Source organism: Peromyscus californicus, unplaced genomic scaffold (assembly GCF_007827085.1).
Source record: "Peromyscus californicus insignis strain IS unplaced genomic scaffold, ASM782708v3 Scaffold_23__1_contigs__length_62951481, whole genome shotgun sequence".
Lineage (NCBI taxonomy): Eukaryota > Metazoa > Chordata > Mammalia > Rodentia > Cricetidae > Peromyscus > Peromyscus californicus.
This window is the reverse complement of record NW_026294534.1, coordinates 61,592,670-61,610,655: the sequence shown is the minus strand read 5'-3', so window position 1 is coordinate 61,610,655 and position 17,986 is coordinate 61,592,670. Positions and strand designations below refer to the sequence as shown.

General features: G+C 56.5%; 2 protein-coding genes across 2 annotated transcripts; both read left to right on the top strand.

Moving 5' to 3' along the window:
• The first annotated feature begins 2,374 nt into the window (after positions 1-2,374).
• Cers1 (ceramide synthase 1) lies at positions 2,375-15,793 on the top strand. Its single transcript, XM_052752653.1, has 7 exons — positions 2,375-2,709; positions 4,757-4,916; positions 8,349-8,529; positions 9,653-9,814; positions 10,366-10,513; positions 10,596-10,705; positions 15,679-15,793. Exons 1-7 carry the CDS (start codon positions 2,461-2,463, stop codon positions 15,719-15,721), a joined length of 1,053 nt encoding a protein of 350 aa, XP_052608613.1. The 5' UTR covers positions 2,375-2,460; the 3' UTR covers positions 15,722-15,793.
• A 308-nt stretch (positions 15,794-16,101) lies between these two features.
• Gdf1 (growth differentiation factor 1) lies at positions 16,102-17,730 on the top strand. Its single transcript, XM_052752652.1, has 2 exons — positions 16,102-16,402; positions 16,847-17,730. Exons 1-2 carry the CDS (start codon positions 16,102-16,104, stop codon positions 17,623-17,625), a joined length of 1,080 nt encoding a protein of 359 aa, XP_052608612.1. The 3' UTR covers positions 17,626-17,730.
• The last annotated feature ends 256 nt before the right edge of the window (positions 17,731-17,986 follow it).

Genomic DNA, 17,986 nt, shown 5'->3' with positions numbered 1-17,986 from the left:
GTCACTGGTAGGGTTGTCGCCAAGATTGAGACCGACCATGCTGGGCCCTGCTTACCAGAGTCTTACCTATAGTGAGGAGCCCCTGGGCAGGTAGGATCCAGCTGGACAGGAAGGAGGAGGGCTAATTAGGGCTGTGGGTCAGGCAGGTCTCTGTTGGGCTGTGTGCCATCAGTCTAGACTCTAGAGGACACACATTCCAGTGGCAAAAAACAGACCCCTGAGCTGGTCCTGGGCTCCTTGTGACCTCAGCTCACCTGCTGGAGAGGAGGTAAGATACTTGGCTTTCAGTCTGGTGTCTCATCTGCCTTGGGGGTAGGTAGCCATCTGACACACCACCTCAGATGCCACTGAAAAGCATCCACAGATACCTGGCCCTGTGGCAGGAGGGGACCAGGCATCATTATCGACTCAGCATGGGCTCCATTAGGGGTCCAGCAGCCTTAGCACTGATCCTGGGCACACTTGTCTGTGCCCAGGAGCCCTGGTCCCAGGCCAGGAAGAAACTTAGTCTGAGCAGGCTTCTTCCCTTACAGATGGGCGCTGGGTTTGCCAGATGGCCCAGAGGTTGCCAGGAGGGACTGGGAAGGCCCAGCCCCTAGCCTGTCACCTGACAACTCGGTAACAAGTGAAGGAACCCCTGTTCCACATGGGTCTAGTCAGGAACAGAGTGGTGTGGCGCACCTGTCATCTGGGCACTCCTAGGGAGACGGGGGAGCAGGAGTTCAGGGCCAGCCTCAGCTATATCATGACAGTCTTTCTCAATGGGCTGTGGGATGGCTCAGTAAAGTGCCTTCCCCAAAAGCATGAGAGCCTGAGTTGGATCCCCAGCACCCTGTAGCCAATAGCAGAGGTTCTGTAATGGAAGACAAGGCTCCCTCCTTAGGGCTCATTGGCCACCTGGTCTAGCTAGATCAATGAGCCCTACATCAGTGAGAGACCCTGCCTCCAAAAACAGAGCAGGGCCTGGAAAGGTGGGTCAGTGGTTAAGAGCACTAGCTGCTCTTGCTGAGGGCCCAGGTTCAGTTCCCAACATGTTCCAGGGCATCTGATGCCCTCTTCTGGCCTCTGGGCACCAGGCAGGCAGAACACACAAAAGGACTAGATCTTGCTCTGTAAACCAGGCTGGCCTTGAACTCACAGAGATCTGCCTCCCAAGTGCTGGGATTAAAGGCGTGCACCACCACCACTGTCCAGCCCAAGGACTCAATCTTTTGAAACAAAATAATAGCAGGGGCTGGAGAGAGGGGTTGGTGGTTAAGAGCACACACTGCTCTTGCAAAAGACTGGAGTTCTGATCCCAGCAACTATGTCCATCCAGCCCACAACAGCCTGGAACTTCATCCCCCGGGTACTCCACACCTTCTAGAACCCGTGGGCACCTAGACACGTGACAGATGCGCTCACACACACACACACACACACACACACACACACACACACATCAAAGTTTTTAAGTAGAGGTGGAGGGAGATAGTGGACATCCATCTCTGGCCTCCATACTCATGCACTTGGCATGCGTGAGTGCACACACATGGTGTGCACATGTATGAGGCTGGGGTTCTGACTCCTTTGGTGGAGTGCTTACCTTGCATGCACAGAGCCTGAGCTCTATCACCACCAGTGGATGAACTATGCATGGTGGTGCATAACTGCCTTCCAGGCACTCAGAAGGCAGAAGCAGGAGTTCAAGACCATCACCAGCTACACAGTGAGACCCTGTCTCAAAAACCAAAAAGGGCCTGAGGCCGAGGCCAGGGGAAGATCAGTGCAGGAGGCCTTGTGGCTGGAGGAGTCAGCAGAGTAGAGGAAACCGACCAGGCTAGTCTTGGTGGCTTTCCCTCCGAAAGATGGAACCGCGGGAGGCTGGCCTTTGAACTGTCCCCAGCCCTCCTCCAGGTAGCTCCCTCCCTAACGGCTGCACCCTCCCAGTCTACCAGAGATCCTCTAAGCGGTACACACAGGCTCCAGAGCTGGCTGGAAACACAGAAACAGGCGCTGTGTATTTCCAGGAGCCCAGTGGACAGAGGGTGGGTCCAGACCCAAGCATGGGCAGAATTTCTTTTTTGGGCTCATTGCATTTATTTATTTGAATGGGGGCCTAGGTAGAGGTGAGAGGATAATTTCCTAGCGTCAGTCTGTCCTCACCTTCAGGACGTTAAATTGATGGCAAGGCCCCTCACACCTGCTGAGCCATCTTGACTGCAGAAGAGCCCCAGGGCAGTCGCAGACTGAGCAAAGGACCACCCAGAGCTCTGGGACCACTTAGTCTCACAGCAGCACCGGAGGAGGGCTGGAAGGGCGGAGCCCGGCATTCTGGGGGCGGGGCCTGGGCCGACCACGCCCCCGTTTTGCTCTGGCGGGGGCCTGCGCGCCCCCGGCCTGGCTGCAGCGCGTGACGCGGGGGCGCGCAGCGGCTCGGAAGCTTGCGGGCAGCAGCGGGACAGCGGGCGAGCGGGTGGCATGGCGGCTGCGGCGACGACCACTGAGCTCGAGGCGCCAGAGCCCATGCCGAGCTATGCGCAGATGTTGCAGCGAAGCTGGGCCTCGGCGCTGGCGGCGGCACGGGGCTGCGGGGACTGCGGCTGGGGATTGGCACGCCGCGGCCTGGCGGAGCACGCGCACCTGGCTGCGCCCGAGCTGCTGCTGGCCGCGCTGTGCGCTCTGGGCTGGACCGCGCTGCGCTCGGCGGCCACCGCGCGCCTCTTTCGGGTCAGTGCGACCTGGGGGCCCCTATGAACTGCATGCAGGAGAGTGAGTGGGGTCACTGCTCACGTATCCCTATGTCCGTGGTGGCCGCTGGAAAGGGGGGGGGGGGGGCTGGAGATGCCCAGGATGTTGGGACCTCAGAGACTATCCCGAGTTTTTGCAACAAGACCGGGTGGGTGCCGGGGTGTGGCTGACGGGGTGACGCTATGACGGATTGGGGGTCCCATGTGGCGTGGGGTGTTGTGGGTGCAAGAAAGCTAGATACACACCCTATCCTGGTGTGATCAATAGAATCTAGGGCGATCCGCTCGGTACGGCCTCTAGGCTGTTGCGGACCCGAGGGCCGACCTGGGCACCCTTCTGGGGACCGACTTGGGGACCAGGGAGCCCAGCTCCTGTGCCAGGAGGCCTCGAGGTGCACAGAGGTCATCTGCGCCCTGCGTCACCAGGAGCTGCTGTGTCTACACCAAGTCTGTGCAGTCGAGGTCCCACCCCTGACTGGGATCCCCACCAACCCTGAACCAGGGATGGCACAGACCTGCGTGTCAAGGGCCATACCGAGGGGCTCAACCTTGGGAATGACCCTATCTGTGTCTTCAGGGTTGGATTCTGCCGCCCCCATCGGGCGATGGTCAAAATGCTCTGTTTCTGGAGACTGAGGAGGCCACCGCCCAGGTCTGAAGAGTGACCCTGGTAGTGATGACATTGGCACCTGACCCTATTCTTCACCTCTCCTGGGGGGACGGGTCTAGTACGTACCATGGTGGATACTCCCTAGGGGACTAGCTAGGGACATCCCGCCCCCATCTGACTGGAAGTAGCAGAGGGTGTGGGGACAGAGAGCGTTGTGCCAACAAAGGGGCCTTTCTCTGCTGATGGGAAGAGGCTGCTCCTTGTTAGGTCAAGATAGGGTGTTGTCCAGCTCCAGAGCCCACCCAGTCTGTTGTCACCCACGGGAGGGAGCGACAGCCCCCAACTGCTGGAGAGAGGGGGAGGCAAGAGTGAGGAGGGCAGCCCTGGTCCCCATCTGCCTTGGCCAGCACGCCCTCCCGGTGCCCAGCTGGGATGCTGGAGGCCCTTGAGGCAGCCTGACGCCAGCCACCCCACTTCCACCCTTCCCCTCCCCTAGAAACAGGCAGAGGGGCTGCCCCATTCTCCAAGCTCAACTTGGCAGCAGCCTGGTTGCTAGGGGTTACGGGAGCTGGGCTCTGGCTGTCTCCATGACAACTGCTGGGTGCTCTGGGCTCCTCTGGCCCCCTCAGCCTTGGTAGGAAGGGGGCTGGGTTTGGCCCACAGCTCTGGAGCTCCGCCCCAGGGTGCTGGAGCCTTCCCGGACTCTAGTCTGCCCATTCCAACCCATTTTTTGTAATTTTTGAGATAGTGTCTCACTCTGAAGCCCAGGCTGGTCAAATTTGTGGCAATCCACCCACCTCAGCTTCCCAAGCGCTGGGATGATAGGCATACACCCCTGATCTTCTAACTCAGGGCACGCTATCCTGTGATGTCTCCATGGCACCAAAATCAGCTTGCCTCCACCATCACATGACTCTCTTTCACTTTTGGCCCCTTCTCTCAGTAGCCTCCAACACAACCACAGCCTTTGGTCCCCAGCTTTCCCTCCCAGGCACCCTCCTATCCTCAATCTCTCCTCTGCCTTCCTCCCAGTGTGGGGGAGTCACTGTGTTTTCAAGTTCCCTTCCCCCAAAGTGTTTTCCTTCAGTAGTCATTCCCCCTTTCTCCCTTCCTGAGACACCCTCATTTCCTGCTGGAACCTGAGCCACCACCCCCCCCACTTCCCTGGGCTCCGTTGCTTTAAAACCTACATGTGTCATGACACCCCCCCCCTCGGATTCCCTTCCCAGGCCACACAGGACAGCTGGGTGCTAAGTTTAGCCCTTCATGGCCGCACACATGGGCTCTGGTTACCCCAGATGATGTGAGGCTGAGCCTTCTCAATGCCACCCAGCCTGGCAAGTCCCTGGGTCTTGCTTTCCCCCCAGAGGAGCACTGAGCTCCCCAATGATAACCATTCCCCACCATATCCCCACAGCCCCTGGCCAAGCGGTGTCGTCTGCAGCCCAGAGATGCTGCCAGGTTACCTGAGAGCGCCTGGAAGCTTCTTTTCTACCTGGGCTGCTGGAGTTATTGTGCCTACCTGCTCCTGGGTTCCCGTTACCCTTTCTTCCATGACCCGCCCTCCGTCTTCTATGGTAGGAGTCCTGTGGGACCAGCATGAAGAGTTCTGCTAGAAATAATGGAAAGGGGGCTGGGAAGATGGCTCAGCGGGTAAAGGGGCTTGCAGCCAAGCCTGCCCACCTAAGTTCTATCCTTGGGGCCCACATGATGGAAAGCGAGAACTGACTCTTAAAAGTTGTCCTTTGGCCGGGCGGTGGTGGTGCGTGCTTTTAATCCCAGCACTTGGGAGGCAGAGCCAGGAGAATCTCTGTGAGTTCGAGGCCAGCCTGGTCTACAGAGGGAGATCCAGGACAGGCACCAAAACTACACAGAGAAACCCTGTCTCAAAAAACAAACAAACAAAAAAGTTGTCCTTCGACCTCCACATGTACACTGTGGCATGTACACTGTTGTACACACACACACACACACACACACACACACACACACACACACACACGAGTTCTGGAATGGGCCTAATGAGATGCTTCTATGAAAGTCTTGATATCAAGCCAGCCCCAACAAAGGATGGTCATGGAACCCTGGGAGTGGGGTGGTCAGAAGAGGGCTCCTACCAGAGGCGGTGCTGGAGAGACATGTGCAAAGGCCCTGGGGTATCACAAGATAGTGCCATGAAGACTCAACTCCTAGCTGGAGTTTGAGTTTCATAGGAGATGGACAGGATGGGGATTCATGGGTGCAGAAATGTGCAGAGTGGGGAGGCTCCTTGCTGGGACCATGATGTGGGAATCATCAGAGCCCTGGGGAGTGCAGAGATACATGCTTCCCTAGCAGGACAGGGAAAGGGCGAGAGGACTCTGACACAGCTAAGAGCTTTCTTTCCCCACATGGAAAGCACCACACATTTTTTTCCAATGTAGTCCAGAATGGCCTAAAATTGGGGATGCCACTGCTCAGCTTCCTGAGTGCTAGGACCCAGGAGTGTATATCACCACTCCCATGAGCCACACCGGTTTTGAATTTCAAAAGGAGTAATGTTAGCTGTCATTCATGTAGATAACTCAGTGGTTTCCTTTTGTTTATTTGTTTTTGTTTTGTTTTTTGAGACAAGATTTCTCTGTGTACCTCTGGCTGTCCTGGAACTCACTCTGTAGACCAGGCTGGCCTCGAACTCACAGAGGTCCTCCTGCCTTGGCCTCCCGAGTGCTGGGATCAAAGGTGTGCACTGCCATGCACAGCTGACAACCCAGCACTGAATTAGATTCATGTTTGGGCCAGAGCTCTGCACATCATTGAGCACCCACTGGGTTTTTGTGTTTTTTTCCCTGAAGATGGAAGCAAAGCAGTTCCTGCGTGTGGGACAGTGTGCAGCAGCTGAGCACACCCTCCCCTCACCAGGGGGCTCTAGGCTGGCACTATACTTTTTTGGGGGGGGCGGGGTTCGAGACAGGGTTTCTCTGTGTAGTTTTGGAGCCTCTCCTGGATCTCACTCTGTAGACCAGGCTGGCCTCGAACTCACAGAGATCCGCCTGGCTCTGCCTCCCGAGTGCTGGGATTAAAGGCGTGCTCCTCCACCGCCCCACTCTGGCACTATACTCTTTACTCCTGAGCCACGCCCACAGCCATTCATTGGGCAATTCTAGGCAGGGGCTCCACCCCTGAGCCACGCCCACAGCCATTCATTGGGCAATTCTAGGCAGGGGCTCCACCCCTGAGCCACGCCCACTGTCATTCATTGGGCAATTCTAGGCAGGGGCTCCACCCCTGAGCCACGCCCACTGTCGTTCATTGGGCAATTCTAGGCAGGGGCTCCTGCCTAGGACAAGGACCGTATTGGAGGTGACTGGCTGAAGTGTGCCCCAAGTGGGGCAGTGCAGATAGACACACTGTTAGGATTAGGAGCTTGCTAGAGGATGAGGAGAAATGTGTGTGTGTGGGGGGGTTCTTCTGTCTGTTTTCTGTCATTGTGGGAGGGGACACCCGTGTGCCACAGTTTGCGCATGTGTGGAGGTCAGAGAACAACTTCTGGGAGTCACTCCTCTCCTTCCCTCCCGTGGGGCCTGGGGATCAAACTCAGGTCACCAGGCTTGGTGGCAAGGCCCTTTACCCACCAAGCCTTCCTGCTGGGTCTTTTTGGGATTTTGTACAGGGTCTCAGGTAGCCTGGAGTGGTCTCAAACTAAGCATCCTCCTGCCTCAGCCTTCAGAATGCTGAGTGGAGGTCGGGGGACAACACTGGGGTTACTTCTGCCCACCTTTATGTGGGTTCTGGGGTGGAAATCGGGTGGCCAGGCATTCGTGGCCAGCATCTCTGCCAGGAGCCATCTCACCGGCCCCACAAGTTCCTCTATAGCTTTCCACTGAGTGGCTGCCTCTAAGCTGGGGCTGATGCAGCTGGGAAAACAGGGTCGCTGAGGCTTAGACAGAGTGGGAGAGAGAGCATCGAGGAGCCTTGAACTCAGCAAGAGAGTGTAAGAAGCACAAGTGGGGGCTGGAGAGATGGCTCAGGGGTTAAGAGCACCGACTGCTCTTCCAGAGGTCCCGAGTTCAATTCCCAGCAACCACATGTTGGCTCACAGCCATCTGTAATGAGATCTGGTGCCCTCTTCTGGCATGCAGGGATACATGCAGGCAGAACACTGTATATGTAATAAATAAATCTTAAAAAAAAAAAAAAAAAAAAAAAAGAAGCACAAGTGGGGGGCAGTGGGCAGTGGGGGCTCACCTGGGGGGACAGACAGCTGTCTGAGTGAGGACAGACATGCCTGGAGGCATGGGAAGGCTGAAGGGAGAACACAGGCGTCAGGTAGAGTCCTCCACAGGAGACCCACCCACCCGTGCAAAAGTCCTGGGCCAGGTATTGCAACAAGAACCATCTCTGTCTGGAGGGTGGGCCCAGGCATGATGGTACATACTTGTTATTTCAGCACTGAGGAGGTGAGGCAGGAGCATTGCTGTGAGTTCTCAGGCCAGCCTGGGTAACATAAGAAAGAGACTCTCAAAAACAAAACAAGCAAACAAAAACCAAGCAAGCAAAATGGGGCTGGGGAGTTGGTAGGGAGCTTGCCTAGAAGCAAGAAGCCCCCAGTTCCGTCCGTTTTAACCAGGCATGGCATCTCCATGCTGGGCATCCCAGCACTCGGGGAGTGGGATGGGGGCAGATGGTGAGTTCAAGGTCATCATTTGCTATAGAGATTTTGAGGTGAGCCTGGCCTACATGAGACCCTGATTCAATAAAGGTGCTTGCGGCCAAGCCTGGTGACCTGGGTTGATCCTTGGGACCCACAGAGTGGAAGGAGCAGACTGACTTCTAGAAATTATTCTCTGACCTCCACAGGGACCCGAGACAGGCAGGTGCCCACATACATTCACACAGTAAATAAATAATCTTAAAAAACAAGACAGACTTATGGTAACCCCACATTCAGAGGATACATGTTGTGAGGCTGTGTTGGGAGGTGTTGGGGGACAGGCCCTGAACATGACCGTGAACATGGTTCTTCCCAGACTGGAGGTCGGGCATGGCGGTGCCCTGGGACATAGCCACCGCCTACCTGCTGCAGGGCAGCTTCTACTGCCACTCCATCTATGCCACCGTGTACATGGACACCTGGCGCAAGGACTCTGTAGTCATGCTGGTACATCACGTGGTCACCCTGCTCCTCATCGCCTCTTCCTACGCCTTCCGGTGAGGTCCTCAGGAGAGTGGGCAGGCCATAAGTGCAAAGGCCTGGGCTGGGTGGGGCCAGAGCAAGGACGGGTCATGGAGCAGGGGTGTGTAAGGCCTGGAGAAAGACCCAGAGACCCTCCCCTCACCCACTGTCCCCTGCCCTGGGCCTATGGCTGCATGACACCCCCCCCCCTTTTTTTACCTTTATTGATTTCAAAGGCTGGGGTCAGAGGACAACCTTCAGGAGCTGGTTCTCCTCCTACCATGCAGGTTCTGGGAGTTGAACTCAGGTTGATGACAAGTGCCTCTATCCACTGAGCCATCTTGCTGACCCTGTTTGACCCCCTTGACCCAGACACGGCAAGAGATGTAGAAACAGAGATCTGGTGTTCGAAAGCCCACATGTGTTCCCACCTTCTCAGGGGGCTGAGACAGGAGGATCGTTTGAGTCAGAGTTCCAGGCTGGGCTACAGTAGGACCCTATCTCTAACAGAATAGAAACTAAGCTAGGCTCCAGAGGCTGAGACAGGAGGATTTCTGTGAGCTACAGGCCATCAAGAGCTCTAAGGATGAGATAAAGGGGAGCAGAGAAAGGGTGCACAGTGCCGGTGGAGGTCGGTGACTTGGCTGCCCCCCCCCAGGACACAAGTCTCCCTCAGGGCACCCAAGTCACCGACCTCCACTGGCACTGCCATGCGCACACCACATAGAGACACCGTAACCAGCAGCTGAAGCCACGGCTCAGGGTTAACAGCATGTGAACTGTTCTTGTTGGTTTTTGATGTTTTTATGTGTATGGGCATTTTGTCTGCACAGAATGGGATCCCCTGGAGCTGGAGTGACAGGTGGTTGTGAGCCACCATGTGGGTGATGTGGGTGCTGAGACCCGAACTCGAGTCTCCTGTAAGAGCAGCCAGTGCTCTTGACCTCGGGGCCGTCCTTCCAGCTCCAGCGAATGTGCTGCTCTCGAAGCCGACCCGGGTTCAGTTCCTGGCCCTGTGTCAGGTAGCTCATGCTTCCAGGGGCTCCGCAGGCTGCACACAGGCACACACTCACACACAGCTAACCAGTAATACAAACCACACCGTGTGGCTGGATGGCCTGGCTCCGCAGTCCCGGTGTGACTGTCCCTACCCCACAGGTACCACAATGTAGGCCTCCTCGTGTTCTTCCTGCATGATGTTAGCGACGTGCAGCTGGAGTTCACCAAGCTCAACATCTACTTCAAGGCCAGGGGCGGCGCCTACCACCGTTTGCACGGGCTGGTGGCCAACTTGGGGTGCCTCAGCTTCTGCTTCTGCTGGTGAGAGGGGTTGGGCAGCTGTGGTGGGTGGGCCCGGACAGAGGGGTGTGGCTCAGCGGGTGGGTGGGGCCCGGACAGAGGGGTGTGGCTCAGCGGGTGGGTGGGGCCCGGACAGAGGGGTGTGGCTCAGCGGGTGGGTGGGGCCAGGCAGGAGGGGCATGGCTTGTTGGGTTGTGGGCAGGGCCAGGAAAGGGGTGTGGCTTGCTGGGGTGGAGTCATGCATGGGTGAGGCCTGTGTTTGGGTTAGTAGGATGGTAGATTGGGGCCTAGAATTCCGTCCAGCCCAGGGCCAGGCCAGGCTGGAGAGGGGCTGATGCTTGGTGGGGTGGGTGGGACCAGGAGGGTGTGGCCTAGTCCAGAGTTGTGGGGCCTGGGAAGAAATGGAAGGGTGCGAGGCAGGGAAGAGGCAGGGCTGTCGGGCCGGGTGGATCCTGGTGGATGAGTGACAGGTGATAAATCAAGGAGCAGGGAGGGTTGGCAGAGTCGGGGAAGGAGAGTGCAAGAGGGGAGCCCGACCTTCCTTCCCGGTCCCCCTGACCCCCCTCCTCCAGGTTCTGGTTCCGCCTCTACTGGTTCCCGCTTAAGGTTCTGTATGCCACCTGCCACAGCAGCCTGCGGTCGGTGCCCGACATTCCGTACTATTTCTTCTTCAACACGCTCCTGCTGCTCCTCACAGTCATGAACATCTACTGGTTCCTGGTGGGTCAGCCCTACGGGTCCTCCCTGTGCAGGCAGGAAGGGACCGGCAGCCTCAGGGTCTCACCGGTGCCTTCTCCCACAGTACATCGTGGCTTTCGCTGCCAAGGTGCTAACTGGCCAGATGCGTGAACTGGAGGACTTGAGGGAATACGACACTTTGGAAGCTCAGACCACCAAGCCCTGCAAAGCTGAGTGAGTGAGACTGGGTCTCAGGCCCCAGCTCCTTCCTTTAGGAACAGGCGTGGGCCCAGAGAATGCAGGGACCCCACAGAGAAAGTGCCTGAGGCAGAGGCGTGGATATGTAGCTAGTAATGCAACATCTGGGGATGAGAGTGGTAATAGGCCTTTCGGGGCTGGGAGTTGCTAGCTGGGCCGGAAGGAATGACCAAGAGATTGCATTGGGCCGGACTGTGACCCCCAGCCCAAAGGAGAGCAAGGCCTCCTCCACCTGCCCTGTTGGCCTGGGAGTCCAGGGTTGGCTCAGCAGCCAGGCGAAGGCTGGAATGATGCTGGAGTCTCAGTGGACCTCTGGGGCCCTCACCAGCCCCTAGGCTGGGTAGACAAGCGGAGTTCAGGACATGCAGCACCCCTGAGACAACGTGAAGGACATTGAGCAAGAGCAAGAGCAGGAGGCTGTAGAAGGTTCCAGAAGGTGCAAAACAGCCAAGACTGTTATATAAAGAAACCTTGTATGTGCAGTGCCCAAGAAGGCCAGAAGACGGTGCTAGATCCCCTGGAAGGCGTTAAAGATAGCCGTGACCCTTAATGTGGTTACTGGGAACTGAACCCAGGTCCTTTGAAAGGGCAATCAGTGCTCTTAACTAACCACTAAGCTATCCCTCAGTTTAATACAGTTCCTCATGTTGTGGTGATTCCCAACTACAAAATTATTTTCTTTCTTTTTTTTTTAGCTTAGTGGTTAGTTAAGAGCACTGATTGCCCTTTCAGTCTTGGCTGTCCTGGAACTCGCTCTGTAGACCAGGCTGGCCTCGAACTCACAGAGATCCATCTGCCTCTGCCTCCTGAGTGCTGGGATTAAAGGCGTGCGCCATCACTGCCCGGCTCATAAAATTATTTTCATTGCTACTTCATAACTGTAATTTTTGCTACTGTTATGAATCATGAAGTAAATATATGGCCCCGGTGAAAGGGTCATTTAACCCAAGGAGTCATGACCCACAGACTGAGAACTGCTTCTCTAGACCCTGGCCCGAAGTTGTTCTTCTTTTTAAAAATTATCTGTGCATTTATTTTGTTTGGATAGATAGTTCTCTGCCTGTGTATTGGTTCACTACCTGCGCACCTGACTCCCACAGAGGGGAGAAGAGGGCACCCAATCCCCTGGAGCTGGAGTTACAGACAGTTGTGAACTGCCATGTAGGTGCTGGGACTCAAACCTGGGTCCTCGGGAAGAGCAGCCAGTGCTCTTAACCATGGTGTGGACCTAAATTCTTGGAGTTGGGCCAGTTGCTACTGATGCTAGCATTCAGGAGGCTGAGGCAGGAGGATCCCCTTGAGTCCCAGGATGGCTTCAACTACAGAGACTGGTTTTTTTTGTTTGTTTGTTTGTTTTTTGGGTTTTTTTTTTTTTGTTTTCTGAGACAGGGTTTCTCTGTTTAGCTTTGTGCCTTTCCTGGAACTCACTCTGTAGCCCAGGCTGGCCTCGAACTCTCAGAGATCCTCCCGGCTCTGCCTCCCAAGTGCTGGGATTAAAGGCGTGCTCCACAACCGCCCGGCTTATTTTATTTTTTAAAAGATTTTTATTATGTAGTGTTCTGCCTGCATGTATCCCTGCAGGCCAGAAGAGGGCACCAGATCTCATTACAGATGGTTGTGAGCCACCATGTGGTTGCTGGGAATTGAACTCAGGACCTCTGGAAGAGCAGTCTCTCCAGCCCCTACAGAGACTGTTTTTAAAGAAAAACCTAGAAAAATAAATAGGCACATTTTCATTCCTACCAAATCTGGGGCTACAAAGGAAGTGTGCCGGCGCCAGCACCAGGGCATGGCGACATTCGCTTCCTGTCCCAGCTGAGCACAGAGAAGTCAGGCAGGAAGTGCATCAGACCTCACTGGTTTGCTCCCCATTGCTCACTCAGCCTGCTTTCTTACAGCACCCAGGACCACTCGTTTGGGGGTGGAACCACTCACAGTGGGCCAAGATCTCTCCCATCAATCATTAATCAAGAAAATGCCCCACAGACTGGCCTACAGGTTAATCTGCTGGAGGCCTGTTCTCGTTGAGGCTCTCTCTCTTCCCCATGACCCCAGTTTGTGTTAACGATAAAAAACTACTACAGTTGACCCCTTGTCAACCTGGCGCACAAACACATTAGTATTAAACCATAACCTCTCCTTTATTTTTCTCCCCAAGATCCCATGTTAATGTTACACTATAAAACACAGTCCAACTTTTAGAAGTTCCACAGTCTTTAGAAATCTCGTCACTTGCTAAGCGCGGTGGCACACGCTTTAATCCCAGCACTTGAGAGGCAGAGGCAGGCAGATCTTTGTGAGTCTGAATCCAGCCTGACCTACACATTGAGTTTCAGGTCTGATAAGTCTATATAGTGAGACCCTGTCTCAGAAAACAAACATAAATTCCATCACTTAAAAGTTCAACTACTCTGGGGTTGGAGACTTCCAGAAGACTGGGTTCAATTCCCAGCACCCACATGGAAGCTCACAACTGTCTGTGACTCCAGTTCCAGGGGATCTGGCACCCTCACACCAATGCACATAAAATAAAATTAAATAAATTATCCAAAGTCTCTCAACTGTGACTCCTGTAAAACTAAAAATAAATTAAACATTCCCTACTCTAGACATGATCGAAGTGTCAATTAAATCTGTACCTCAGTGTCTCAAATCTGGGGTTCACTCAAGATCTTCTGGGCTTGTCTCAGCTCACATTGGCTGCATTCCGCTGCTGCACTCCCATGGCCCTGGTATCAAACATGATGGCCTCTCTGCCTCAGCTGCTCTCCATGACCCCTTCATGCCTTGAAACTGGTACCACACAGGAGAGTCTCACACCTCACAAGGAAGGTGGCCCCCCTGGACCACAGCCAGTGTCTGACCCTGAGGAAACACTTGCAGGAAGGCTTCACAGCATGATGCTGGGCTCAGTGCAGCCGACCAGACCAAAAACCGTTGATCCCACTGAGCAAGAATAAGACCACTATCACAACTTTGGGGCCAAATTTGAAGCAGATTTTATTCAATACTGGCCAAGGTGATGGACACGGGCCAGGTCCATACTGGTGGTTCCCAGAGAATAGCCACAAATTACTTTAACCAGATGCTTATAAAGGCAAAACCCACAAAGCTACGTATTTGTACTTCCTGCCCTTGTCCAATGGCAGCAAGCATACATCCTGACGTACTTCCTGCCCGTGTGTGACCAAGCACATCCTGTGCAGTTGGGGCAACCAATCTCGTTTACTGAGGTGAAAACACACGGCTTGCTGTCTTACATGAACAGCCCCCAGCATTCCAGGAAGTTACCTGTCCTTGGACAAGTGGGGCTCACAGGCTAGAGGCATTTGTTTGATAGATCTCTTGAGCACAGTAATTACAACTGAAGACATAACTTTAGCCCCCACAAAGCCACATAGCCATAGTTCAAAAGATTTCATTTACAGGCCCGACAGACTCTTGCTCCGTAAGTGTCCGTCATGGTGGGAGTGATGTCAGCAAGCCCCACGGTAGCCAGAGCAGAAAGCTGGGGGTTCACATCCTAACCTGCAAGCAGTAGCCAGAGCAGAAAGCTGGGGGTTCACATCCTAACCTGCAAGCGGTAAGCAGAGAGAATATACTTCACATTGGATGAGGCCTAAAGATCCCAAAGACCACTCCCAGAAACATACTTCCTCCTAAAATGAGCCTATGGGGCACACTCTCATTCCAAGCACCACATCGAGGGGCCTGGGACTGGTGTGTGAAGCTTCTCCCAGGGCTATGAGTTCAGCCAGAGGATGAGGGCTGACTGAGCCCCCAGGAGGACAGCCAGTCTGTCTTACTCTGATGTAGGCAAAACTTCTAAAATCAAAGTGGAACAGCCACTTTGTGTTAGACCGAGAATCAATCAACTTCAGGCTGATTGAAACTGATGATTGTGTAACTGGGGTTCGGGGTCGGGTTGCATGCGCTGGGACATAGGGGCCTAATGGGAGTCTCATTTGGGATGTGTTGGATTGAATGGTACCCTTAATGTGGGCCGTGAGGTCTCTGAAGACATGGGAGGGCATATTGAGGAAGCTTCTAGAACATTCCAGAGGCTTCTACAAGGCTTAAGAGAACAGGGTAGGGAGACTCAAACAAATCTGAAACCAAGGAGGGCCTTCTTGCTGCAGAACTCTATATAGAGAAATGTTTGGAAATGCCGCACTCAGGGCTCCAGAAGCTGGATCCCTGGAGGGACCTGCTCTGTCCCGTTTGAGGAAGTCGGTGGTATGCCCCAAGAACACAAACTGCAGAGAGGGGAACACTAGCAACACCCTGCCAGCCACAACTCCCCATGGCCCTCCCTCAGGAGCTGACTGCAGAAGGCTGGGAGGGGGAGGGGCAGAAACCGCTGGGCTCCTCCCTTCTTGGGGAAACCTCAGTCGGCTGGAACTCCTGCAAGAATGGCCTGCCTAGCCATCCGGGTGTCATGAAATTTACTGTATTAATTAAAAACTCTAGCGCCTGGCTTGGTGGGCCATGCCTTTAATCATCCCAGCACGGGGGTGGGAGGAGTGGGGAGCAGAGGCAGAGACAGGTGGATCTCTGTGAGTCTGAGGCCAACCTGCTCTACAAAGGGAGTTCCGGGCTAGGGACCCGCAGAGAGGGACCCTATCTCAAAAGAGAAAGTCTAAAACTCCCTATAACTGGGGCTTGGGGTTCAGCTGGGCTGTAGAGCACGTGCCTAGCGTTGCCGAAGTCTGCCTTCCATTCCCAGCACTGGTGGACCCTCCAAACTTTCCCCAGACTCTGAATATTCTGAAGGGAGTTTGGGGGTAGGGCAGGCACACGGACCACAGCAGGGATGGTCTGGGTGGGAATCAGGGAGGGAGCCTGACTAATTCTACCTGCCAAGGTGGAAGCAGGGAAGGGAAGATGTTCAACAGGGAGAGGGAAGCGTGTGGTTCCCAAACTAATCTGTCCTGACTTCTGGTCCCCAGGAAGCCGCTGAGGAATGGCCTGGTGAAGGACAAGCTCTTCTGAGTCCCTGTCCTCAACTCGGCCATCCAGGACTCCTCCTATCCTACCTGGGAGACTGGCCCCGCCCCTGGAGACTCGACCCAGTTCCTGGAGGTCTGCTCCCGCCCCTGGGGACCTGGCCCCGCCTTTGGAGGCATGGCCTCGCCCCCAGGACGCCCGGGATGCCACTCTTCTCCAGGGACCCCGGCTGCCAGCAGCTCCGCCCTCCAGGTCAACTCTAGACCACCCACCTTGGGACCGCCGCCCAGTCCTGCCCTCCAGATCAGTGGGGCCCGGACACGCCCCCTCTAGGACCTCAAAGCCCCCCCGGACCTGTGGCCTCCAGCCTACTGGTCCCGGACACAGTGGATCCCGCTGACTCTTGGACACCGCCTGGGAGGAAAATGCTCCCTGTCCGCCACCATTCTGGTGGCCACCTCCTCTTTCTGCTCCTGCTCCTGCTCCCCTCAACGCCCCCTGCCCGCGCACCAGCACCCTCGGACCCCGCCTCCGCCCTGCTCCAGGCTCTAGGACTGCACGAAGCGCCCCGGGGCGTCCCCACGCTCCGGCCTGTGCCTCCTGTCATGTGGCGCCTGTTCCGTCGCCGCGACCCCCAAGAGGCCAGAGCGGGGTACCCTCTGCGACCGTGCCACGTGGAGGAACTTGGGGTCGCCGGAAACATCGTGCGCCACATCCCGGACAGCGGTGAGTAGGGGTTTGTGGTGGGACAAGGGCCCATGAGGCCGAGGGTCCTCCACGCGCCTAGTCCAGCCTGCTAGCAAGCTGGGACACTGTTTTCTTGGTCCTCTGAACTCAAGAACACATTCCCGGGGCTTCCCAAGACCAGACCCAACCTCAGCCCTGCCTCCAACCCCACCACCTCACACCCTTTGATGCCTTCCTTCAGGTCATTTTCCGGGGCCCCAGGTGCTGACTGGCCCATCTCCATCTGCCCAAGTCTCCAAGTGTAGGCACGGCGCCCCACAGTGTCTCTTCCTTGCATCTAGCGCCCTGCCCCCACCCGTCCGTCAGCAGCAGCGCCCTGCAGATGCGCTCCTGCCTCTGCACTCCCCTTCCTCCCCGTCCCGTCCCGTCCCAGTCCATTTGCCGGGACGCCGCGCCATGTCCGCTCTCTCCTCACCCTTCTAGGTTTGTTGTCCAGGCCCCTAGAGCCCGCCAGGACCTCGGGACTGTGCCCCAAGTGGACCGTCGCCTTCGACCTGTCTGGCGTGGAGCCTGCGGAGCGCCCGACACGTGCGCGTCTGGAGTTGCGGCTGGAGGCTGCGAACGAGGACATGCGCGGGTGGGAGCTAAGCGTGGCACTGTCGGCAGGGGCCGAGCATCCCGGGCCTGAGCTGCTGCGTGTGCCTGTGCCACCCGGGCTGCCACTACGCGCCGACCTCCTGGGGACCGCGGTAGCCGCCAACGCGTCGGTGCCGCGCACCCTGCGCCTGGCGCTGGCGCTGCACCGTGGAGCCGCCACGGCCTGCGCGCGTCTGGCCGAGGCCTCGCTGCTGCTGGTGACGCTGGACCCGCGCCTGTGTCCCCCGCCACGGTCGCGGCGCCACACAGAGCCTGGGGTGGGCGGTGGTCCGGGGGGCACGTGCCGCACACGACGGTTGCACGTGAGCTTCCGCGAGGTGGGCTGGCATCGTTGGGTGATCGCACCGCGTGGCTTCCTGGCCAACTTCTGCCAGGGCGCGTGCACGCTGCCCGAGGCGCTGCCAGGACCCGGCGGGCCACCTGCCCTCAACCATGCCGTCCTGCGAGCGCTCATGCACGCGGCCGCCCCGACTCCGGGCGCAGGCCCGCCCTGCTGCGTGCCCGCCCGCCTGTCACCCATCTCCGTGCTCTTCTTCGACAACAGTGACAATGTGGTGCTGCGACACTACGAGGACATGGTGGTGGATGAGTGTGGCTGCCGCTGACCACCCGGGACACCCTCGCAGGGACAGCCCCACGCGAAAGCAAGGACCATTTGTTCATGTTTTATTGGTGACAAAAAGCTTAAAACAAATTTGACCAAAAATTAAGTTCCATTGCGTTGGCGCAGGTGTGCCTGGGTAGGGGTCGGGTGGCCGCCGCGGGGTAGAGGTTGGGGGGCTGGGGCAGGGCGCCCAGCAATGAGGCCTCCACCCACGCTGGGGAAGAACCTGTGGGCTGTCACGCACTGGTCGGGCTCAGGAGGCTCAGGGGTGCGCCCGGGGCCTCTGAAGCTCAAATTCAAACAAATCCTCTGGCCGCGCGCGGTGCAGGCGATGATCCCAGGCTGCGGGGCTCAGGCTTCTC

Bases quoted from the DNA above. Each gene is read 5' to 3' on its own strand.
- Cers1 (XM_052752653.1), top strand. From the start codon at position 2,461: ATGGCGGCTGCGGCGACGACCACTGAGCTCGAGGCGCCAGAGCCCATG. The intron at 4,917-8,348 runs GTAGGAGTCCTG...GGTTCTTCCCAG, and splicing joins CCCGCCCTCCGTCTTCTATG to ACTGGAGGTCGGGCATGGCG. The intron at 8,530-9,652 runs GTGAGGTCCTCA...CCTACCCCACAG, and splicing joins GCCTCTTCCTACGCCTTCCG to GTACCACAATGTAGGCCTCC.
- Gdf1 (XM_052752652.1), top strand. From the start codon at position 16,102: ATGCTCCCTGTCCGCCACCATTCTGGTGGCCACCTCCTCTTTCTGCTC. The intron at 16,403-16,846 runs GTGAGTAGGGGT...TCACCCTTCTAG, and splicing joins GCGCCACATCCCGGACAGCG to GTTTGTTGTCCAGGCCCCTA.